Source organism: Oncorhynchus mykiss, chromosome 23 (assembly GCF_013265735.2).
Source record: "Oncorhynchus mykiss isolate Arlee chromosome 23, USDA_OmykA_1.1, whole genome shotgun sequence".
NCBI lineage: Eukaryota > Metazoa > Chordata > Actinopteri > Salmoniformes > Salmonidae > Oncorhynchus > Oncorhynchus mykiss.
Window position 1 is genome coordinate 2181072 of NC_048587.1, and position 24353 is coordinate 2205424.

At 46.4% G+C, this 24353-nt stretch overlaps 1 protein-coding gene across 9 annotated transcripts in view; it reads left to right on the forward strand.

Moving 5' to 3' along the window:
• Nucleotides 1–21941, forward strand: part of LOC110512159 (probable JmjC domain-containing histone demethylation protein 2C) — a 268260-nt gene extending 246319 nt beyond the window's left edge. For 5 of the 9 annotated variants that reach the window (XM_036959745.1, XM_036959751.1, XM_036959750.1 and 2 more), the window contains 3 exons: nt 473–661; nt 9666–9797; nt 20704–21941. In XM_036959745.1, the coding sequence (XP_036815640.1) occupies nt 473–661; nt 9666–9797; nt 20704–20787 (405 nt within the window). In that variant the 3' untranslated portion in view covers nt 20788–21941. The remainder of the gene's footprint in view (nt 1–472; nt 662–9665; nt 9798–20703) is intronic. The other 4 variants (XM_036959748.1, XM_036959753.1, XM_036959747.1 and 1 more) reach the window with 3 other exon arrangements.
• The last annotated feature ends 2412 nt before the right edge of the window (nt 21942–24353 follow it).

Sequence of the window (24353 nt, forward strand, 5' to 3'; positions counted from 1 at the left end):
TGTGGTCTGTCTGTCTGTGGTCTGTCTGTCTGTGGTCTGTCTGTCTGTGGTCTGTCTGTCTGTGGTCTGTCTGTCTGTGGTCTGTCTGTCTGTGGTCCGTCTGTCTGTGGTCCGTCTGTCCGCCCGTCTGTCTGTCCGTCCGTCCGTCCGTCCGTCCGTCCGTCCGTGGTCTGTCCGTCCGTCTGTCCGTCCGTCTGTCTGTCCGTCCGTCTGTGGTCTGTCCGTCTGTCTGTGGTCTGTCCGTCTGTCTGTGGTCTGTCTGTCCGTCCGTCTGTCTGTCCGTCCGTCTGTCTGTCCGTCCGTCTGTCTGTCCGTCTGTGGTCTGTCCGTCCGTCTGTGGTCTGTCCGTCCGTCCGTCTGTCCGCCCGTCTGTGGTCTGTCCGTCCGTCCGTCTGAATTAGCTCATCAGTCTAACCTCTCCTGTGTAGTTTCTGTGTATAATCTTAGCTGTGTGTTCTTCATGTGTTGTCAGCAGGTTGCTAAGGAGCAGGGGGCGGAGATTTCAGCAGAGCACGACCCAATCAGAGAGCCGGGCTGGTACCTGAGCAGGAAGTTGCGTCAGCGTCTGTGGGAGGAGCATGATGTGCAGGGCTTGACCGTGGTTCAGTTCCTGGGGGACTCTGTCCTCATCCCGGCCGGGGCGCTGCACCAGGTACCTCTGGTAGATTTAGTTTGTACGTTTTTATTAAACACTTATATAAGAACGACGAGAGACACAACACGACAACAACATGACAACAACACAACATAAAGACCTAAGACAACAACACTACATAAAGACCTAAGACAACAACACGACAACAACATGACAACAACACTACATAAAGACCTAAGACAACAACACTACATAAAGACCTAAGACAACAACACTACATAAAGACCTAAGACAACAACACTACATAAAGACCTAAGACAACAACACTACATAAAGACCTAAGACAACAACACTACATAAAGACCTAAGACAACAACACTACATAAAGACCTAAGACAACAACACTACATAAAGACCTAAGACAACAACATGACAACAACACTACATAAAGACCTAAGACAACAACACTACATAAAGACCTAAGACAACAACACTACATAAAGACCTAAGACAACAACATGACAACAACACTACCTAAAGACCTAAGACAACAACACTACATAAAGACCTAAGACAACAACACGACAACAACATGACAACAACACTACATAAAGACCTAAGACAACAACACTACATAAAGACCTAAGACAACAACACGACAACAACATGACAACAACACAACATAAAGACCTAAGACAACAACACTACATAAAGACCTAAGACAACAACACTACATAAAGACCTAAGACAACAACACTACATAAAGACCTAAGACAACAACACTGCATAAAGACCTAAGACAACAACACTACCTAAAGACCTAAGACAACAACACTACATAAAGACCTAAGACGACAACACTACATAAAGACCTAAGACAACAACACTACATAAAGACCTAAGACAACAACACTACATAAAGACCTAAGACAACAACACTACCTAAAGACCTAAGACAACAACACTACATAAAGACCTAAGACAACAACACTACATAAAGACCTAAGACAACAATATGGCAACAACACAACATGACAACAACACTACATAAAGACCTAAGACAACAACACTACCTAAAGACCTAAGACAACAACACTACATAAAGACCTAAGACGACAACATGACAACAACACTACATAAAGACCTAAGACAACAACATGACAACAACACAACATGACAACACCACTACATAAAGACCTAAGACAACAACACAACATGACAACACCACTACATAAAGACCTAAGACAACAACATGACAACAACACTACATAAAGACCTAAGACAACAACATGGCAACAACACAACAACACTACATAAAGACCTAAGACAACAACACTACATAAAGACCTAAGACAACAACATGACAACACCACTACATAAAGACCTAAGACAACAACATGACAACAACACTACATAAAGACCTAAGACAACAACATGACAACAACACTACATAAAGACCTAAGACAACAACATGACAACACCACTACATAAAGACCTAAGACAACAACATGACAACACCACTACATAAAGACCTAAGACAACAACATGACAACAACACTACATAAAGACCTAAGACAACAACATGGCAACAACACAACAACACTACATAAAGACCTAAGACAACAACACTACATAAAGACCTAAGACAACAACACTACATAAAGACCTAAGACAACAACATGGCAACAACACAACATGACAACACCACTACATAAAGACCTAAGACAACAACATGACAACAACACTACATAAAGACCTAAGACAACAACATGACAACACCACTACATAAAGACCTAAGACAACAACATGACAACAACACTACATAAAGACCTAAGACAACAACATGGCAACAACACAACAACACTACATAAAGACCTAAGACAACAACATGACAACAACACAACATGACAACAACACTACCTAAAGACCTAAGACAACAACATGACAACAACACAACATGACAACAACACAACAACAACACTACATAAAGACCTAAGACAACAACATGACAACAACACAACATGACAACAACACAACATGACAACAACACTACATAAAGACCTAAGACAACAACATGGCAACAACACAACATGACAACAACATGGCAACAACACAACATGACAACAACATGTCAACAACACATGACAACAACACAACAACAACATGGCAACAACACAACATGGCAACAACACAACATGACAACACAACATGGCAACAACACAACATGACAACAACATGGCAACAACACAACATGACAACAACACAACATGACAACAACATGGCAACAACACAACATGACAACAACACAGCAACAACACAAGATAACCAGGGGAGTCAGTTAAGAACGACGAGAGAGACAACACTACACTACATAAAGACCCAAGACAACAACACAAAATGACAACAACACAACATGACAACAACATGGCAACAACACAACATGACAACAACACAACATGACAACAACATGGCAACAACACAACATGACAACAACACATAGCAACAACACAAGATAACCAGAGGAGTCAGTTAAGAACGACGAGAGAGACAACACTACACTACATAAAGACCTAAGACAACAACATGGCAACAACACAACATGACAACAACACATGACAACAACACAACATGACAACAACATGGCAACAACACAACACAACATGACAACATGGCAACAACACAACATGACAACAACACATAGCAACAACACAACATGACAACAACATGGCAACAACAACATGGCAACAACACATGGCAACAACATGGTAGCAACACAACATGGCAGCAACACAACATGACAACAACATAGCAACAACACAACATAGCAACAACACAACATGGCAACAACACAACATGACAACAACACAACATGACAACAACACAACATGACAACAACATGGCCACAACACAACACAACATGACAACAACACATAGCAACAACACAACATGACAACAACATGGCAACAACAACATGGCAACAACACATGGCAACAACATGGTAGCAACACAACATGGCAGCAACACAACATGACAACAACATAGCAACAACACAACATGACAACAACACAGCATGGCAACAACATGGTTTTAACACATGGCAACAACACAACATGGCCAAAACACAACATGGCAACAACACAACATGACAACAACACAACATGACAACAACATGGTAGCGACACATGGCAACAACACAACATGAACACAACATGGCCACAACACAACATGGCAACAACACAACATGGCAACAACACAACATGACAACAACATGACAACACATGGCAACAACACAACATGACAACAACATGGTAGCAACAACACAACATGACAACACATGACAAACCCATGGTTGACTCTGCTGTCTCTGTCCCTTTGGGTTCCCCAGGACTGACAACCACTGATACAGTAGACATGACTCTGCTGTCTCTGTCCCTTTGGGTTCCCCAGGACTGACAACCACTGATACAGTAGACATGACTCTGCTGTCTCTGTCCCCTTGGGTTCCCCAGGACCAGGACTGACAACCACTGATACAGTAGACATGACTCTGCTGTCTCTGTCCCCTTGGGTTCCCCAGGACTGACAACCACTGATACAGTAGACATGACTCTGTTGTCTCTGTCCCCTTGGGTTCCCCAGGACTGACAACCACTGATACAGTAGACATGACTCTGCTGTCTCTGTCCCCTTGGGTTCCCCAGGACTGACAACCACTGATACAGTAGACATGACTCTGCTGTCTCTGTCCCCTTGGGTTCCCCAGGACCAGGACGGACAACCACTGATACACTAGACATGACTCTGCTGTCTCTGTCCCTTTGGGTTCCACAGGACCTGGACTGACAACCACTGATACAGTAGACATGACTCTGCTGTCTCTGTCCCATTGGGTTCCCCAGGACTGACAACCACTGATACAGTAGACATGACTCTGCTGTCTCTGTCCCCTTGGGTTCCCCAGGACTGACAACCACTGATACAGTAGACATGACTCTGCTGTCTCTGTCCCCTTGGGTTCCCCAGGACCAGGACTGACAACCACTGATACACTAGACATGACTGCTGTCTCTGTCCCTTTGGGTTCCACAGGACCTGGACTGACAACCACTGATACAGTAGACATGACTCTGCTGTCTCTGTCCCCTTGGGTTCCCCAGGACTGACAACCACTGATACAGTAGACATGACTCTGCTGTCTCTGTCCCCTTGGGTTCCCCAGGACTGACAACCACTGATACAGTAGACATGACGCTGCTGTCTCTGTCCCCTTGGGTTCCCCAGGACTGACAACCACTGATACAGTAGACATGACTCTGCTGTCTCTGTCCCTTTGGGTTCCACAGGACCAGGACTGACAACCACTGATACAGTAGACATGACTCTGCTGTCTCTGTCCCCTTGGGTTCCCCAGGACTGACAACCACTGATACAGTAGACATGACTCTGCTGTCTCTGTCCCCTTGGGTTCCCCAGGACCAGGACTGACAACCACTGATACAGTAGACATGACTCTGCTGTCTCTGTCCCTTTGGGTTCCCCAGGACTGACAACCACTGATACAGTAGACATGACTCTGCTGTCTCTGTCCCCTTGGGTTCCCCAGGACTGACAACGACTGATACAGTAGACATGACTCTGCTGTCTCTGTCCCCTTGGGTTCCCCAGGACTGACAACAACTTATACAGTAGACATGACTCTGCTGTCTCTGTCCCCTTGGGTTCCCCAGGACCAGGACTGACAACCACTGATACAGTAGACATGACTCTGCTGTCTCTGTCCCCTTGGGTTCCCCAGGACTGACAACCACTGATACAGTAGACATGGCTCTGCTGTCTCTGTCCCTTTGGGTTCCCCAGGACTGACAACCACTGATACAGTAGACATGACTCTGCTGTCTCTGTCCCTTTGGGTTCCCCAGGACCAGGACTGACAGCCACTGATACAGTAGACATGACTCTGCTGTCTCTGTCCCCTTGGGTTCCCCAGGACTGACAACCACTGATACACTAGACATGACTCTACTGTCTCTGTCCCCTTGGGTTCCCCAGGACCAGGACTGACAACCACTGATACACTAGACATGACTCTGCTGTCTCTGTCCCCTTGGATTCCCCAGGACTGAAAACCACTGATAAAGTAGACAGGACTCTGCTGTCTCTGTCCCCTTGGGTTCCCCAGGACTGACAACCACTGATACAGTAGACATGACTCTGCTGTCTCTGTCCCCTTGGGTTCCCCAGGACTGACAACCACTGATACAGTAGACATGACTCTGCTGTCTCTGTCCCCTTGGGTTCCCCAGGACTGACAACCACTGATACAGTAGACATGACTCTGCTGTCTCTGTCCCCTTGGGTTCCCCAGGACCAGGACTGACAACCACTGATACACTAGACATGACTGCTGTCTCTGTCCCTTTGGGTTCCACAGGACCTGGACTGACAACCACTGATACAGTAGACATGACTCTGCTGTCTCTGTCCCCTTGGGTTCCCCAGGACTGACAACCACTGATACAGTAGACATGACTCTGCTGTCTCTGTCCCCTTGGGTTCCCCAGGACTGACAACCACTGATACAGTAGACATGACGCTGCTGTCTCTGTCCCCTTGGGTTCCCCAGGACTGACAACCACTGATACAGTAGACATGACTCTGCTGTCTCTGTCCCTTTGGGTTCCACAGGACCAGGACTGACAACCACTGATACAGTAGACATGACTCTGCTGTCTCTGTCCCCTTGGGTTCCCCAGGACTGACAACCACTGATACAGTAGACATGACTCTGCTGTCTCTGTCCCCTTGGGTTCCCCAGGACCAGGACTGACAACCACTGATACAGTAGACATGACTCTGCTGTCTCTGTCCCTTTGGGTTCCCCAGGACTGACAACCACTGATACAGTAGACATGACTCTGCTGTCTCTGTCCCCTTGGGTTCCCCAGGACTGACAACGACTGATACAGTAGACATGACTCTGCTGTCTCTGTCCCCTTGGGTTCCCCAGGACTGACAACCACTTATACAGTAGACATGACTCTGCTGTCTCTGTCCCCTTGGGTTCCCCAGGACCAGGACTGACAACCACTTATACAGTAGACATGACTCTGCTGTCTCTGTCCCCTTGGGTTCCCCAGGACCAGAACTGACAACCACTGATACAGTAGACATGACTCTGCTGTCTCTGTCCCCTTGGGTTCCCCAGGACTGACAACCACTGATACAGTAGACATGGCTCTGCTGTCTCTGTCCCTTTGGGTTCCCCAGGACTGACAACCACTGATACAGTAGACATGACTCTGCTGTCTCTGTCCCTTTGGGTTCCCCAGGACCAGGACTGACAGCCACTGATACAGTAGACATGACTCTGCTGTCTCTGTCCCCTTGGGTTCCCCAGGACTGACAACCACTGATACACTAGACATGACTCTACTGTCTCTGTCCCCTTGGGTTCCCCAGGACCAGGACTGACAACCACTGATACACTAGACATGACTCTGCTGTCTCTGTCCCCTTGGATTCCCCAGGACTGAAAACCACTGATAAAGTAGACAGGACTCTGCTGTCTCTGTCCCCTTGGGTTCCCCAGGACTGACAACCACTGATACAGTAGACATGACTCTGCTGTCTCTGTCCCCTTGGGTTCCCCAGGACCAGGACTGACAACCACTGATACAGTAGACATGACTCTGCTGTCTCTGTCCCCTTGGGTTCCCCAGGACTGACAACCACTGATACAGTAGACATGACTCTGCTGTCTCTGTCCCCTTGGGTTCCCCAGGACTGACAACCACTGATACAGTAGACATGACGCTGCTGTCTCTGTCCCCTTGGGTTCCCCAGGACTGACAACCACTGATACAGTAGACATGACTCTGCTGTCTCTGTCCCCTTGGGTTCCCCAGGACCAGGACTGACAACCACTGATACAGTAGACATGACTCTGCTGTCTCTGTCCCTTTGGGTTCCCCAGGACTGACAACCACTGATACAGTAGACATGACTCTGCTGTCTCTGTCCCCTTGGGTTCCCCAGGACTGACAACCACTGATACACTAGACATGACTCTGCTGTCTCTGTCCCCTTGGATTCCCCAGGACTGAAAACCACTGATAAAGTAGACAGGACTCTGCTGTCTCTGTCCCCTTGGGTTCCCCAGGACTGACAACCACTGATACAGTAGACATGACTCTGCTGTCTCTGTCCCCTTGGGTTCCCCAGGACCAGGACTGACAACCACTGATACAGTAGACATGACTCTGCTGTCTCTGTCCCCTTGGGTTCCCCAGGACTGACAACCACTGATACAGTAGACATGACTCTGCTGTCTCTGTCCCCTTGGGTTCCCCAGGACTGACAACCACTGATACAGTAGACATGACGCTGCTGTCTCTGTCCCCTTGGATTCCCCAGGACTGACAACCACTGATACAGTAGACATGACTCTGCTGTCTCTGTCCCTTTGGGTTCCACAGGACCAGGACTGACAACCACTGATACAGTAGACATGACTCTGCTGTCTCTGTCTCCTTGGGTTCCCCAGGACTGACAACCACTGATACAGTAGACATGGCTCTGCTGTCTCTGTCCCTTTGGGTTCCCCAGGACTGACAACCACTGATACAGTAGACATGACTCTGCTGTCTCTGTCCCTTTGGGTTCCCCAGGACCAGGACTGACAGCCACTTATACAGTAGACATGACTCTGCTGTCTCTGTCCCCTTGGGTTCCCCAGGACTGACAACCACTGATACACTAGACATGACTCTACTGTCTCTGTCCCCTTGGGTTCCCCAGGACCAGGACTGACAACCCCTGATACACTAGACATGACTCTGCTGTCTCTGTCCCCTTGGATTCCCCAGGACTGAAAACCACTGATACAGTAGACAGGACTCTGCTGTCTCTGTCCCCTTGGGTTCCCCAGGACTGACAACCACTGATACAGTAGACATGACTCTGCTGTCTCTGTCCCCTTGGGTTCCCCAGGACCAGGACTGACAACCACTGATACAGTAGACATGACTCTGCTGTCTCTGTCTCCTTGGGTTCCCCAGGACCAGGACTGAGAACCACTGATACAGTAGACATGACTCTGCTGTCTCTGTCCCCTTGGGTTCCCCAGTACTGACAACCACTGATACAGTAGACATGACTCTGCTGTCTCTGTCCCCTTGGGTTCCCCAGGACTGACAACCACTGATTCAGTAGACATGACTCTGCCGTCTGTCTCCTTGTGTTCCCCAGGACCAGGACTGAGAACCACTGATACAGTAGACATGACTCTGCTGTCTCTGTCCCCTTGGGTTCCCCAGGACTGACAACCACTGATACAGTAGACATGACTCTGCTGTCTCTGTCCCCTTGGGTTCCCCAGGACCAGGACTGACAACCACTGAAACCTGATCACATATCCCCTTAGTACCTGTCCCACCTTGTGTTGGCCTCATGTTATACTTCTCCCTCTGTCTCTTTATGTCTCTCTCTCTCTGACCCAATTTCCCTCTCTTTCGGTCTCTCTCTCCCTCTTCTTATCTTGTTTCTGTAGTCTGCTGTACCAGTGTAGTAGATGTCCAGATTGCCTTGTAGGTGTTATATTGAACTAGTCAGATAAGAGGAGAGCCTACTGCCACTCTGCTCTGTTCTGTTGGAACTCACTGCCTTCTAGTGATACATGTTCTCAATCCTCTCTCCCCCTCCCTCTCTCTCCCCTTCTCTCTCCCCCTCCCTCTCTCCCCTTCTCTCTCCCCCTCCCTCTCTCCACTTCTCTCCCCCTCTCTCCCTCTCCCCCTTTCTCTCCCCCTCTCCCCCCCTTTCTCTCTCCCTCTCCCCTCCCTTTCTCTCTCCCTCTCCCCTCCCTTTCTCTCTCCCCCTTTTCTCTCCCCTACCCTCCCCTTCTCTCTCTTCTCTCTCCCCCTCTCCCCTTCTCTGTCCTCTCTCTCCTCTCCCCTTCTCTCTCCTCTCCCCCTTCTCTCTCCTCTCCCCCTTCTCTCTCCTCTCCCCCTTCTTTCTCTCTCCCCCTTTTCTCTCCCCTACCCTTCTCTCTCCTCTCCCCCTCCCCCTCTGACAGGTGCAGAACCTTCACAGTTGTGTCCAGGTGATAAATGACTTTGTGTCTCCAGAGCATGTATTCCACTCCTTCCACCTGACACAGGAACTGAGATCCTCCAGAGAAGAGCCCAACTACGAAGATAAACTACAGGTGGGTTGGCTGTGACCCTGTCCTCTCCTGTTCTCATCTCAATGGGTTTCCCTTTAAAGTGACAATCTGACATTGGTACATCCATATTAGGACTTAAAATGAACTACTTTTTTGTTTGAATCACAGAATGCCCTTTTAATGTCCTCTACATACAGGGGCTTCAGAAATGATTCACACCCCTTGACTTTTCCACATTTTGTTGTGTTACAGCCTGAATTTAAAATTGATTCAATTGAGATTTTGTGTCAAAATACTCCATAATACTTCATCATTGTAAACACAGATTCAACCACAAAGACCATGGAGGTTTTCCATTGCCTCAGGAAGAAGGGCACCTATTGGTAGATGGGAAAAGGCATTGTATATCATGGAGCATGGTGAAATGATTTGGGTGGTGTATCAATATACCCAGTCACTACCAAGATACAGGCGTCCTTACTAACTCAGTTGCTGGAGAAGAAGGAAACCGCTCAGGGATTTTACCATGAGGCTAATGGTGACTTTAAAACAGTTACAGAGTTTAATGGCTGTGACAGGAGAAAACTGAGGATGGATCTACAACATTGTAGTTACTCCACAATACTAACCTAAATGACAGAGTGAAAAGAAGGAAACCTGTACAGAATACAAATATTCCAAAACAAGCATCCTGTTTGCAACAAGGCAGTAAAGAAATTAACTTTATGTCCTGAATACAAAGTGTTACGGTTGGTGCAAATCCAACACATCACTGAGTAACACTCTTCATATTTTCATGCATTGTGGTGGCTGCGTCATGTTAGGGGTATGCTTGTCATCGGGAAGGACTAGGGAGTTTTTCAGGATAAAAAAAATTAATGAAATCGAGCTAAGCACAGGCGAAAACCTGGCTGTCTGCTTTCCACCAGACAGTGGGAGATGAATTCGCCTTTCAGCAGGACAATAATCTAAAACACAAGGCCAAATCTACACTGGAGTTTCTTACCAAGACAACGTTGAATATTCCTGACTTGCCTACTTAGAGTTTTGACTTAAATCTACGGCAAGACCTGAAAATGGATGTCTGACAATGATCAACAACTCATTTGACAGAGCTTAAAGAATTTTGAAAAGAATAATGGGCAAATGTTACATAAATCAGGTTTGGAAAGCTCTCAGAGAATTACCCAGAAAGACTCTGCTCTAATCGCTGCCAAAGGTGATTCTACCGATTATTGACTCAGGGGGTGTGGATACTTATGTAAATGACATTTCTGTCTTTCATTTTTAATACATTTGCAGAAATTCCTAAAAACATATTTTCACTTTAACATGATGGGGTATTGTGTGTAGATGGGTGAGAATCCATTTTGAATTCAGGCTTGTAACACAACAAAATGTGGATAAGTCGAGGGGTTTGAATATTTTCTGAAGGCGGTGGACATAGTATCACCACGGTACAAAACAGAGAAAAGTAGGAGGGAGGAGCTCTCTTCTGGGAGCGAAGGAGAAACAGGCTTTGTGTCGGTAATAAAACTCAATACAGTGTTAAACTGCTGTCACCTGACTAGAGAACAGTGTTAAACTGCTGTCACCTGACTGATTGGAGAACAGTGTTAAACTGCTGTCACCTGACTGATTGGAGAACAGTGTTAAACTGCTGTCACCTGACTGATTGGAGAACAGTGTTAAACTGCTGTCACCTGACTGGAGAACAGTGTTAAACTGCTGTCACCTGACTGGAGAACAGAGTTAAACTGCTGTCACCTGACTAGAGAACAGTGTTAAACTGCTGTCACCTGACTGATTGGAGAACAGTGTTAAACTGCTGTCACCTGACTAGAGAACAGTGTTAAACTGCTGTCACCTGACTAGAGAACAGTGTTAAACTGCTGTCACCTGACTGGAGAACAGTGTTAAACTGCTGTCACCTGACTGGAGAACAGAGTTAAACTGCTGTCACCTGACTAGAGAACAGTGTTAAACTGCTGTCACCTGACTAGAGAACAGTGTTAAACTGCTGTCACCTGACTGGAGAACAGAGTTACACTGCTGTCACCTGACTAGAGAACAGTGTTAAACTGCTGTCACCTGACTAGAGAACAGTGTTAAACTGCTGTCACCTGACTAGAGAACAGTGTTAAACTGCTGTCACCTGACTGATTGGAGAACAGTGTTAAACTGCTGTCACCTGACTGATTGGAGAACAGTGTTAAACTGCTGTCACCTGACTGGAGAACAGTGTTAAACTGCTGTCACCTGACTAGAGAACAGTGTTAAACTGCTGTCACCTGACTGACTGGAGAACAGTGTTAAACTGCTGTCACCTGACTGGAGAACAGTGTTAAACTGCTGTCACCTGACTGGAGAACAGTGTTAAACTGCTGTCACCTGACTGGAGAACAGTGTTAAACTGCTGTCACCTGACTGGAGAACAGTGTTAAACTGCTGTCACCTGACTAAAGAACAGTGTTAAACTGCTGTCACCTGACTAGAGAACAGTGTTAAACTGCTGTCACCTGACTGGAGAACAGTGTTAAACTGCTGTCACCTGACTGGAGAACAGTGTTAAACTGCTGTCACCTGACTAGAGAACAGTGTTAAACTGCTGTCACCTGACTAAAGAACAGTGTTAAACTGCTGTCACCTGACTGGAGAACAGAGTTAAACTGCTGTCACCTGACTAGAGAACAGTGTTAAACTGCTGTCACCTGACTAGAGAACAGTGTTAAACTGCTGTCACCTGACTAGAGAACAGTGTTAAACTGCTGTCACCTGACTGGAGAACAGTGTTAAACTGCTGTCACCTGACTGGAGAACAGAGTTAAACTGCTGTCACCTGACTAGAGAACAGTGTTAAACTGCTGTCACCTGACTAAAGAACAGTGTTAAACTGCTGTCACCTGACTGGAGAACAGAGTTAAACTGCTGTCACCTGACTAGAGAACAGTGTTAAACTGCTGTCACCTGACTAGAGAACAGTGTTAAACTGCTGTCACCTGACTGGAGAACAGTGTTAAACTGCTGTCACCTGACTAGAGAACAGTGTTAAACTGCTGTCACCTGACTGGAGAACAGTGTTAAACTGCTCTGCTGTCACCTGACTGGAGAACAGTGTTAAACTGCTGTCACCTGACTAAAGAACAGTGTTAAACTGCTGTCACCTGACTAGAGAACAGTGTTAAACTGCTGTCACCTGACTAGAGAACAGTGTTAAACTGCTGTCACCTGACTAAAGAACAGTGTTAAACTGCTGTCACCTGACTGGAGAACAGAGTTAAACTGCTGTCACCTGACTAGAGAACAGTGTTAAACTGCTGTCACCTGACTAGAGAACAGTGTTAAACTGCTGTCACCTGACTAGAGAACAGTGTTAAACTGCTGTCACCTGACTGGAGAACAGTGTTAAACTGCTGTCACCTGACTGGAGAACAGAGTTAAACTGCTGTCACCTGACTAGAGAACAGTGTTAAACTGCTGTCACCTGACTAGAGAACAGTGTTAAACTGCTGTCACCTGACTGATTGGAGAACAGTGTTAAACTGCTGTCACCTGACTGATTGGAGAACAGTGTTAAACTGCTGTCACCTGACTGGAGAACAGTGTTAAACTGCTGTCACCTGACTGGAGAACAGTGTTAAACTGCTGTCACCTGACTGGAGAACAGTGTTAAACTGCTGTCACCTGACTGGAGAACAGAGTTAAACTGCTGTCACCTGACTAGAGAACAGTGTTAAACTGCTGTCACCTGACTAGAGAACAGTGTTAAACTGCTGTCACCTGACTGGAGAACAGTGTTAAACTGCTGTCACCTGACTAGAGAACAGTGTTAAACTGCTGTCACCTGACTGATTGGAGAACAGTGTTAAACTGCTCTGCTGTCACCTGACTGGAGAACAGTGTTAAACTGCTGTCACCTGACTGGAGAACAGTGTTAAACTGCTGTCACCTGACTGGAGAACAGTGTTAAACTGCTGTCACCTGACTAAAGAACAGTGTTAAACTGCTGTCACCTGACTAGAGAACAGTGTTAAACTGCTGTCACCTGACTGGAGAACAGTGTTAAACTGCTGTCACCTGACTGGAGAACAGTGTTAAACTGCTGTCACCTGACTGGAGAACAGTGTTAAACTGCTGTCACCTGACTGGAGAACAGTGTTAAACTGCTGTCACCTGACTGGAGAACAGTGTTAAACTGCTGTCACCTGACTGGAGAACAGTGTTAAACTGCTGTCACCTGACTGGAGAACAGAGTTAAACTGCTGTCACCTGACTAGAGAACAGTGTTAAACTGCTGTCACCTGACTAGAGAACAGAGTTAAACTGCTGTCACCTGACTAGAGAACAGTGTTAAACTGCTGTCACCTGACTGACTGGAGAACAGTGTTAAACTGCTGTCACCTGACTGGAGAACAGTGTTAAACTGCTGTCACCTGACTGGAGAACAGTGTTAAACTGCACCTGACTGGAGAACAGTGTTAAACTGCTGTCACCTGACTAGAGAACAGTGTTAAACTGCTGTCACCTGACTGGAGAACAGTGTTAAACTGCTGTCACCTGACTGGAGAACAGTGTTAAACTGCTGTCACCTGACTGGAGAACAGTGTTAAACTGCTGTCACCTGACTGGAGAACAGAGTTAAACTGCTGTCACCTGACTAGAGAACAGTGTTAAACTGCTGTCACCTGACTAGAGAACAATGTTAAACTGCTGTCACCTGACTAGAGAACAGAGTTAAACTGCTGTCACCTGACTAGAGAACAGTGTTAAACTGCTGTCACCTGACTAGAGAACAGTGTTAAACTGCTGTCACCTGACTAGAGAACAGTGTTAAACTGCTGTCACCTGACTGGAGAACAGTGTTAAACTGCTGTCACCTGACTGGAGAACAGTGTTAAACTGCTGTCACCTGACTAGAGAACAGTGTTAAACTGCTGTCACCTGACTAGAGAACAGTGTTAAACTGCTGTCACCTGACTGGAGAACAGTGTTAAACTGCTGTCACCTGACTGGAGAACAGAGTTAAACTGCTGTCACCTGACTAGAGAACAGTGTTAAACTGCTGTCACCTGACTAGAGAACAGTGTTAAACTGCTGTCACCTGACTGATTGGAGAACAGTGTTAAACTGCTGTCACCTGACTGGAGAACAGTGTTAAACTGCTGTCACCTGACTGGAGAACAGTGTTAAACTGCTGTCACCTGACTGGAGAACAGTGTTAAACTGCTCTGCTGTCACCTGACTGGAGAACAGTGTTAAACTGCTGTCACCTGACTGGAGAACAGTGTTAAACTGCTGTCACCTGACTGGAGAACAGTGTTAAACTGCTGTCACCTGACTAGAGAACAGTGTAAACTGCTGTCACCTGACTGACTGGAGAACAGTGTTAAACTGCTGTCACCTGACTAGAGAACAGTGTTAAACTGCTGTCACCTGACTAGAGAACAGTGTTAAACTGCTGTCACCTGACTAGAGAACAGTGTTAAACTGCTGTCACCTGACTGACTGGAGAACAGTGTTAAACTGCTGTCACCTGACTGGAGAACAGTGTTAAACTGCACCTGACTGGAGAACAGTGTTAAACTGCTGTCACCTGACTAGAGAACAGTGTTAAACTGCTGTCACCTGACTGGAGAACAGTGTTAAACTGCTGTCACCTGACTGGAGAACAGTGTTAAACTGCTGTCACCTGACTGGAGAACAGTGTTAAACTGCTGTCACCTGACTGGAGAACAGTGTTAAACTGCTGTCACCTGACTGGAGAACAGAGTTAAACTGCTGTCACCTGACTAGAGAACAGTGTTAAACTGCTGTCACCTGACTAGAGAACAGTGTTAAACTGCTGTCACCTGACTAGAGAACAGTGTTAAACTGCTGTCACCTGACTAGAGAACAGTGTTAAACTACTGTCACCTGACTAGAGAACAGTGTTAAACTGCTGTCACCTGACTGGAGAACAGTGTTAAACTGCTGTCACCTGACTGGAGAACAGAGTTAAACTGCTGTCACCTGACTAGAGAACAGTGTTAAACTGCTGTCACCTGACTAGAGAACAGTGTTAAACTGCTGTCACCTGACTGGAGAACAGTGTTAAACTGCTGTCACCTGACTAGAGAACAGTGTTAAACTGCTGTCACCTGACTGATTGGAGAACAGTGTTAAACTGCTCTGCTGTCACCTGACTGGAGAACAGTGTTAAACTGCTGTCACCTGACTGGAGAACAGTGTTAAACTGCTGTCACCTGACTGGAGAACAGTGTTAAACTGCTGTCACCTGACTAAAGAACAGTGTTAAACTGCTGTCACCTGACTAGAGAACAGTGTTAAACTGCTGTCACCTGACTGGAGAACAGTGTTAAACTGCTGTCACCTGACTGGAGAACAGTGTTAAACTGCTGTCACCTGACTGGAGAACAGTGTTAAACTGCTGTCACCTGACTGGAGAACAGTGTTAAACTGCTGTCACCTGACTGGAGAACAGTGTTAAACTGCTGTCACCTGACTGGAGAACAGTGTTAAACTGCTGTCACCTGACTGGAGAACAGAGTTAAACTGCTGTCACCTGACTAGAGAACAGTGTTAAACTGCTGTCACCTGACTAGAGAACAGAGTTAAACTGCTGTCACCTGACTAGAGAACAGTGTTAAACTGCTGTCACCTGACTGACTGGAGAACAGTGTTAAACTGCTGTCACCTGACTGGAGAACAGTGTTAAACTGCTGTCACCTGACTGGAGAACAGTGTTAAACTGCACCTGACTGGAGAACAGTGTTAAACTGCTGTCACCTGACTAGAGAACAGTGTTAAACTGCTGTCACCTGACTGGAGAACAGTGTTAAACTGCTGTCACCTGACTGGAGAACAGTGTTAAACTGCTGTCACCTGACTGGAGAACAGTGTTAAACTGCTGTCACCTGACTGGAGAACAGAGTTAAACTGCTGTCACCTGACTAGAGAACAGTGTTAAACTGCTGTCACCTGACTAGAGAACAATGTTAAACTGCTGTCACCTGACTAGAGAACAGAGTTAAACTGCTGTCACCTGACTAGAGAACAGTGTTAAACTGCTGTCACCTGACTAGAGAACAGTGTTAAACTGCTGTCACCTGACTAGAGAACAGTGTTAAACTGCTGTCACCTGACTGGAGAACAGTGTTAAACTGCTGTCACCTGACTGGAGAACAGTGTTAAACTGCTGTCACCTGACTAGAGAACAGTGTTAAACTGCTGTCACCTGACTAGAGAACAGTGTTAAACTGCTGTCACCTGACTGGAGAACAGTGTTAAACTGCTGTCACCTGACTGGAGAACAGAGTTAAACTGCTGTCACCTGACTAGAGAACAGTGTTAAACTGCTGTCACCTGACTAGAGAACAGTGTTAAACTGCTGTCACCTGACTGATTGGAGAACAGTGTTAAACTGCTGTCACCTGACTGGAGAACAGTGTTAAACTGCTGTCACCTGACTGGAGAACAGTGTTAAACTGCTGTCACCTGACTGGAGAACAGTGTTAAACTGCTCTGCTGTCACCTGACTGGAGAACAGTGTTAAACTGCTGTCACCTGACTGGAGAACAGTGTTAAACTGCTGTCACCTGACTGGAGAACAGTGTTAAACTGCTGTCACCTGACTAGAGAACAGTGTAAACTGCTGTCACCTGACTGACTGGAGAACAGTGTTAAACTGCTGTCACCTGACTAGAGAACAGTGTTAAACTGCTGTCACCTGACTAGAGAACAGTGTTAAACTGCTGTCACCTGACTAGAGAACAGTGTTAAACTGCTGTCACCTGACTGACTGGAGAACAGTGTTAAACTGCTGTCACCTGACTGGAGAACAGTGTTAAACTGCTGTCACCTGACTGGAGAACAGTGTTAAACTGCTGTCACCTGACTGGAGAACAGTGTTAAACTGCTGTCACCTGACTGGAGAACAGAGTTAAACTGCTGTCACCTGACTAGAGAACAGTGTTAAACTGCTGTCACCTGACTAGAGAACAGTGTTAAACTGCTGTCACCTGACTAGAGAACAGTGTTAAACTGCTGTCACCTGACTAGAGAACAGTGTTAAACTACTGTCACCTGACTAGAGAACAGTGTTAAACTGCTGTCACCTGACTGGAGAACAGTGTTAAACTGCTGTCACCTGACTGGAGAACAGAGTTAAACTGCTGTCACCTGACTAGAGAACAGTGTTAAACTGCTGTCACCTGACTAGAGAACAGTGTTAAACTGCACCTGACTAGAGAACAGAGTTAAACTGCTGTCACCTGACTAGAGAACAGTGTTAAACTGCTGTCACCTGACTGGAGAACAGTGTTAAACTGCTGTCACCTGACTGGAGAACAGTGTTAAACTGCTGTCACCTGACTGGAGAACAGTGTTAAACTGCTGTCACCTGACTGGAGAACAGTGTTAAACTGCTGTCACCTGACTGGAGAACAGTGTTAAACTGCTGTCACCTGACTGGAGAACAGAGTTAAACTGATGTCACCTGACTGGAGAACAGAGTTAAACTGATGTCACCTGACTGGAGAACAGTGTTAAACTGCTGTCACCTGACTGGAGAACAGTGTTAAACTGCTGTCACCTGACTGGAGAACAGTGTCATCCACATAAAATTAACATCAGCTGTCTCAATATGGCTCACAATGTTGTTGATACAGATAATTAACAGGGGACTTAAAATGGATCCTTGAGGCACACCGAGCACAACTCAACGGTGTCCGAACCATCTGCCTTAACACACTGGGTTCTATTTGACAAGTAGTTCACAAACCACTCCAGAGCATGACCAGTAATCCCAAATACAGTTCAATCTCTACACCAAGACGGTATGGTCCACAGTGACAAACACCAAGACGGTATGGTCCACAGTGTCAAACACCTAGACGGTATGGTCCACAGTGTCAAACACCAAGACGGCCTGGTCCCCAGTGTCAAACACCAAGGCAGTATGGTTCTGGTCATAGTCACACCCTGATTCAGAAGGCAGTATTCTGATTTCAGGTAATAGTCACACCCTGAATCAGAAGGCGGTGTTAAAAGCCATCCGATCATCAGCTGAATTAGACCGTCTTGCTTTAGCCCACATTGCTTTCCGTTTCCTTCTGATTTCAGCCAGTTCATCAGAGACCCATCCCTTCATTCTGTATTGGTGGCTTGTAAATGTGAACTTTGTAGAGGTGTGGGGTGTCAGGGGTTCTATGTACAGGGGACCAGGACAGGGGTACAGGGGACCAGGACAAGGGACCAGGACAGGGGTCTTGGGTCAAACTTGATATATATATATATGAGATATATAACATGACGCTGGGTGTCCAGTAAAGTGTTAACCAATATTCTTGGTTATGGAAAAGATATTTCACAGCGGTGTTGAGAATTGTATCTTATTTTGTCTCAAACTGAAATTAGACAAACTTAGTTTTAGCAACCAGGAAATGGAGGAGCAATTTCTGCAAAGTGCAACTTTATTTATTTAACTATTGGGCCAATAAAGGTGTACATATGTTTTAAAGTATCTCTCTCTCTGTCTCCCTCTCTCTATCTCTCTCCTGTTTAACCTCTCTCTCTCTATCCTCGCCCTCTCTCCCCCTCTCTCTCTCTCTCTCCTGTTTAACCTCTCTCTCTCTATCCTCGCCCTCTCCCCCTCTCTCTCCTGTTTAACCTCTCTCTCTCTATCCTCGCCCTCTCTCCATCTCTCTCTCTCTCCCTCTCTCCTGTTTAACCTCTCCTCTCTGTCTCTCCCTCCTGTTTAACCTCTCCTCTCTCTCTCTCTCCCTCCTGTTTAACCTCTCCTCTCTGTCCTCACCCTCTCTCTCTCTCTATCTCTCCCTCCTGTTTAACCTCTCCTCTGTCTCTCCTGTTTAACCTCTCCTCTCTGTCTCTCTCTCCCTCCTGTTTAACCTCTCCTCTCTGTCCTCGCCCTCTCTCCATCTCTCTCTCTCCCTCCTGTTTAACCTCTCCTCTCTGTCTCTACTTCCTGTTTAACCTCCCCCTCCTGTTTAACCTCTCCTCTCTGTCCTCGCCCTCTCTCCATCTCTCTCTCTGTCTCTCCCTCCTGTTTAACCTCTCCTCTCTGTCTCTCCCTCCTGTTTAACCTCTCCTCTCTATCTTTCCCTCCTGTTTAACCTCTCCTCTCTATCTCTCCCTCCTGTTTAACCTCTCCTTTCTGTCCTCACCCTCTCTCCATCTCTCTCTGTCTCTCCCTCCTGTTTAACCTCTCCTCTCTGTCTCTCCCTCCTGTTTAACCTCTCCTCTCTGTCTCTCCCTCCTGTTTAACCTCTCCTCTCTGTCTCTCCCTCCTGTTTAACCTCTCCTCTCTGTCCTCGCCCTCTCTCCATCTCTCTCTCTATCTCTCCCTCCTGTTTAACCTCTCCTCTCTGTCTCTCCCTCCTGTTTAACCTCTCCTCTCTGTCTCTCCCTCCTGTTTAACCTCTCCTCTCTATCTCTCCCTCCTGTTTAACCTCTCCTCTATCTCTCCCTCCTGTTTAACCTCTCCTCTCTGTCCTCGCCCTCTCTCCATCTCTCTCTGTCTCTCCCTCCTGTTTAACCTCTCCTCTCTGTCTCTCCCTCCTGTTTAACCTCTCCTCTCTGTCCTCGCCCTCTCTCCATCTCTCTCTCTATCTCTCCCTCCTGTTTAACCTCTCCTCTCTGTCTCTCCCTCCTGTTTAACCTCTCCTCTCTGTCTCTCCCTCCTGTTTAACCTCTCCTCTCTGTCTCTACCTCCTGTTTAACCTCCCCCTCCTGTTTAACCTCTCCTCTCTGTCCTCGCCCTCTCTCCATCTCTCTCTCTGTCTCTCCCTCCTGTTTAACCTCTCCTCTCTGTCTCTACCTCCTGTTTAACCTCCCCCTCCTGTTTAACCTCTCCTCTCTGTCCTCGCCCTCTCTCCATCTCTCTCTCTGTCTCTCCCTCCTGTTTAACCTCTCCTCTCTGTCCTCTCCCCAGGTAAAGAACATCTTGTTCCACTCTGTGAAGGATGCATTGACGTCGCTGAGGAGGTACAGCCAGGAGGAGGAAGAGAACTCCTGACCCGTAGTCCCCCTGGCGCCTGCCTCTGTGGCTCCTCCCTCTCTGGCGCCTGCCTCTGTGGCTCCTCCCTCTGTGGCTCCTCCCTCTCTGTCTCCTCCCTCTCTGGCTCCCCCCTCTCTGGTGCCTCCCTCTCTGGTGCCTCCCTCTCTGGTGCCTCCCTCTCTGGTGCCTCCCTCTCTGGCGCCTCCTTCTCTGAGACATCTTCCTTCAGCCTGGAACAGATACATACACACTGACACTAACCACAACAGCAGAACACACTACAACACACTAAAACTACATGTTACTGACCAGCATCACTACACAGCATCAGGATACTGACCATAGCAGCATCGATACCACAGCATCAGGATACTGACCACAGCAGCATCGATACCACAGCATCAGGATACTGACCATAGCAGCATCACTACCCAGCATCAGGATACTGACCCTACCCGCATCACTACCCAGCATCAGGATACTAACCACAGCAGCATCACCACCCAGCATCAGGAGAACTGAGTTCAGTAGAATCAATCTGGACTGCTGTTCTGGAACCTTCTGTTCTCTGTTTGTTCCTGTTTTCCTTTTGTTTGTTTAGTTCATTTCTTTCTTTCAAACTGTTGTATATTGTTTCTGTGAAAATTATGTATTTATTTTATAGGACTTGTAAATGTTATGATGTTCTAGATGAAATGTAAATGTGACTTGTACAGTTTGCTAAATGATGACTTGTGAGACGGATGCCGTTTCCTACATTGAGACAGTTACTGTGAGAGGAAACAGACTTCAGCTGTCGCCGAGAACTCTGGGAGTCGCTGCTGAATTCGTCCTCATGCCATATCTTTTAAAAACAAACTGCCAAACTATTCTATTGTATGAAACCGTGTACAGTTGTATTATGTAAAAAAAAAGACTACATGAATAATACACTTCAGCATTTTATTGAGAAGTATTCACTGTAAAATGGAGACATTTACACACAAAAAATAATTTATTCAAATTTTGAAGTTTAAACGAAAACAATTGTGTAAATATATACATATTCACTGATGTATTTTTTAAAACATGGCTTGCTTCAATTTGTAATTTTAAAAGTGCAAGTGTTATATGCTTTGTACATTGAAGTTCAAAGGGGTTTTACATTTTCCATTAAAATGGATTCATCAAAGTATGTCTGTGCTGTGTCTTATTGCAGGTATTCCCAAACTGGGGTATGTCTTATTGCAGGTATTCCCAAACTGGGGTGTGTCTTATTGCAGGTATTCCCAAACTGGGGTATGTCTGTGCTGTGTCTTATTGCAGGTATTCCCAAACTGGGGTGTGTCTTATTGCAGGTATTCCCAAACTGGGGTATGTCTGTGCTGTGTCTTATTGCAGGTATTCCCTAACTGGGGTATGTCTTATTGCAGGTATTCCCAAACTGGGGTGTGTCTTATTGCAGGTATTCCCAAACTGGGGTATGTCTTATTGCAGGTATTCCCAAACTGGGGTATGTCTTATTGCAGGTATTCCCAAACTGGGGTATGTCTTATTGCAGGTATTCCCAAACTGGGGTATGTCTTATTGCAGGTATTCCCAAACTGGGGTATATCTTATTGCAGGTATTCCCAAACTGGGGTATGTCTGTGCTGTGTCTTATTGCAGGTATTCCCAAACTGGGGTGTGTCTTATTGCAGGTATTCCCAAACTGGGGTATGTCTGTGCTGTGTCTTATTGCAGGTATTCCCAAACTGGGGTGTGTCTGTGCTGTGTCTTATTACAGGTATTCCCAAACTGGGGTATGTCTGTGCTGTGTCTTATTGCAGGTATTCCCAAACTGGGGTATGTCTTATTGCAGGTATTCCCAAACTGGGGTGTGTCTTATTGCAGGTATTCCCTAACTGGGGTATGTCTTATTGCAGGTATTCCCAAACTGGGGTATGTCTTATTGCAGGTATTCCCAAACTGGGGTATGTCTTATTGCAGGTATTCCCAAACTGGGGTTTGTCTGTGCTGTGTCTTATTGCAGGTATTCCCAAACTGGGGTGTGTCTGTGCTGTGTCTTATTGTAGGTATTCCCAAACTGGGGTTTGTCTGTGCTGTGTCTTATTGTAGGTATTCCCAAACTGGGGTTTGTCTGTGCTGTGTCTTATTGCAGGTATTCCCAAACTGGGGTATGTCTTATTGCAGGTATTCCCAAACTGGGGTATGTCTTATTGCAGGTATTCCCAAACTGGGGTATGTCTTATTGCAGGTATTCCCAAACTGGGGTATGTCTTATTGCAGGTATTCCCAAACTGGGGTATGTCTGTGCTGTGTCTTATTGCAGGTATTCCCAAACTGGGGTTTGTCTGTGCTGTGTCTTATTGCAGGTATTCCCAAACTGGGTATGTCTTATTGCAGGTATTCCCAAACTGGGGTATGTCTGTGCTGTGTCTTATTGCAGGTATTCCCAAACTGGGGTATGTCTTATTGCAGGTATTCCCAAACTGGGGTATGTCTGTGCTGTGTCTTATTGCAGGTATTCCCAAACTGGGGTATGTCTGTGCTGTGTCTTATTGCAGGTATTCCCAAACTGGGGTATGTCTGTGCTGTGTCTTATTGCAGGTATTCCCAAACTGGGGTATGTCTGTGCTGTGTCTTATTGCAGGTATTCCCAAACTGGGGTATGTCTGTGCTGTGTCTTATTGCAGGTACTCCCAGACTGGGGTATGTCTTATTGCAGGTATTCCCAAACTGGGGTGTGTCTTATTGCAGGTATTCCCAAACTGGGGTATGTCTTATTGCAGGTATTCCCAAACTGGGGTATGTCTGTGCTGTGTCTTATTGCAGGTATTCCCAAACTGGGGTTTGTCTGTGCTGTGTCTTATTTCAGGTATTCCCAAACTGGGGTTTGTCTGTGCTGTGTCTTATTGCAGGTATTCCCAAACTGGGGTATGTCTGTGCTGTGTCTTATTGCAGGTATTCCCAAACTGGGGTTTGTCTGTGCTGTGTCTTATTTCAGGTATTCCCAAACAGGGGTATGTCTGTGCTGTGTCTTATTGCAGGTATTCCCAAACTGGGGTTTGTCTGTGCTGTGTCTTATTGCAGGTATTCCCAAACTGGGGTTTGTCTGTGCTGTGTCTTATTGCAGGTATTCCCAAACTGGGGTGTGTCTTATTGCAGGTATTCCCAAACTGAGGTATGTCTTAGTGCAGGTATTCCCAAACTGGGGTATGTATGTGCTGTGTCTTATTGCAGGTATTCCCAAACTGGGGATTGTCTGTGCTGTGTCTTATTGCAGGTATTCCCAAACTGGGGTATGTCTGTGCTGTGTCTTATTGCAGGTATTCCCAGACTGGGGTATGTCTTATTGCAGGTATTCCCAAACTGGGGTATGTCTGTGCTGTGTCTTATTGCAGGTATTCCCAAACTGGGGTATGTCTTATTGCAGGTATTCCCAAACTGGGGTGTGTCTTATTGCAGGTATTCCCAAACTGGGGTATGTCTTATTGCAGGTATTCCCAAACTGGGGTATGTCTGTGCTGTGTCTTATTGCAGGTATTCCCAAACTGGGGTATGTCTTATTGCAGGTATTCCCAAACTGGGGTATGTCTGTGCTG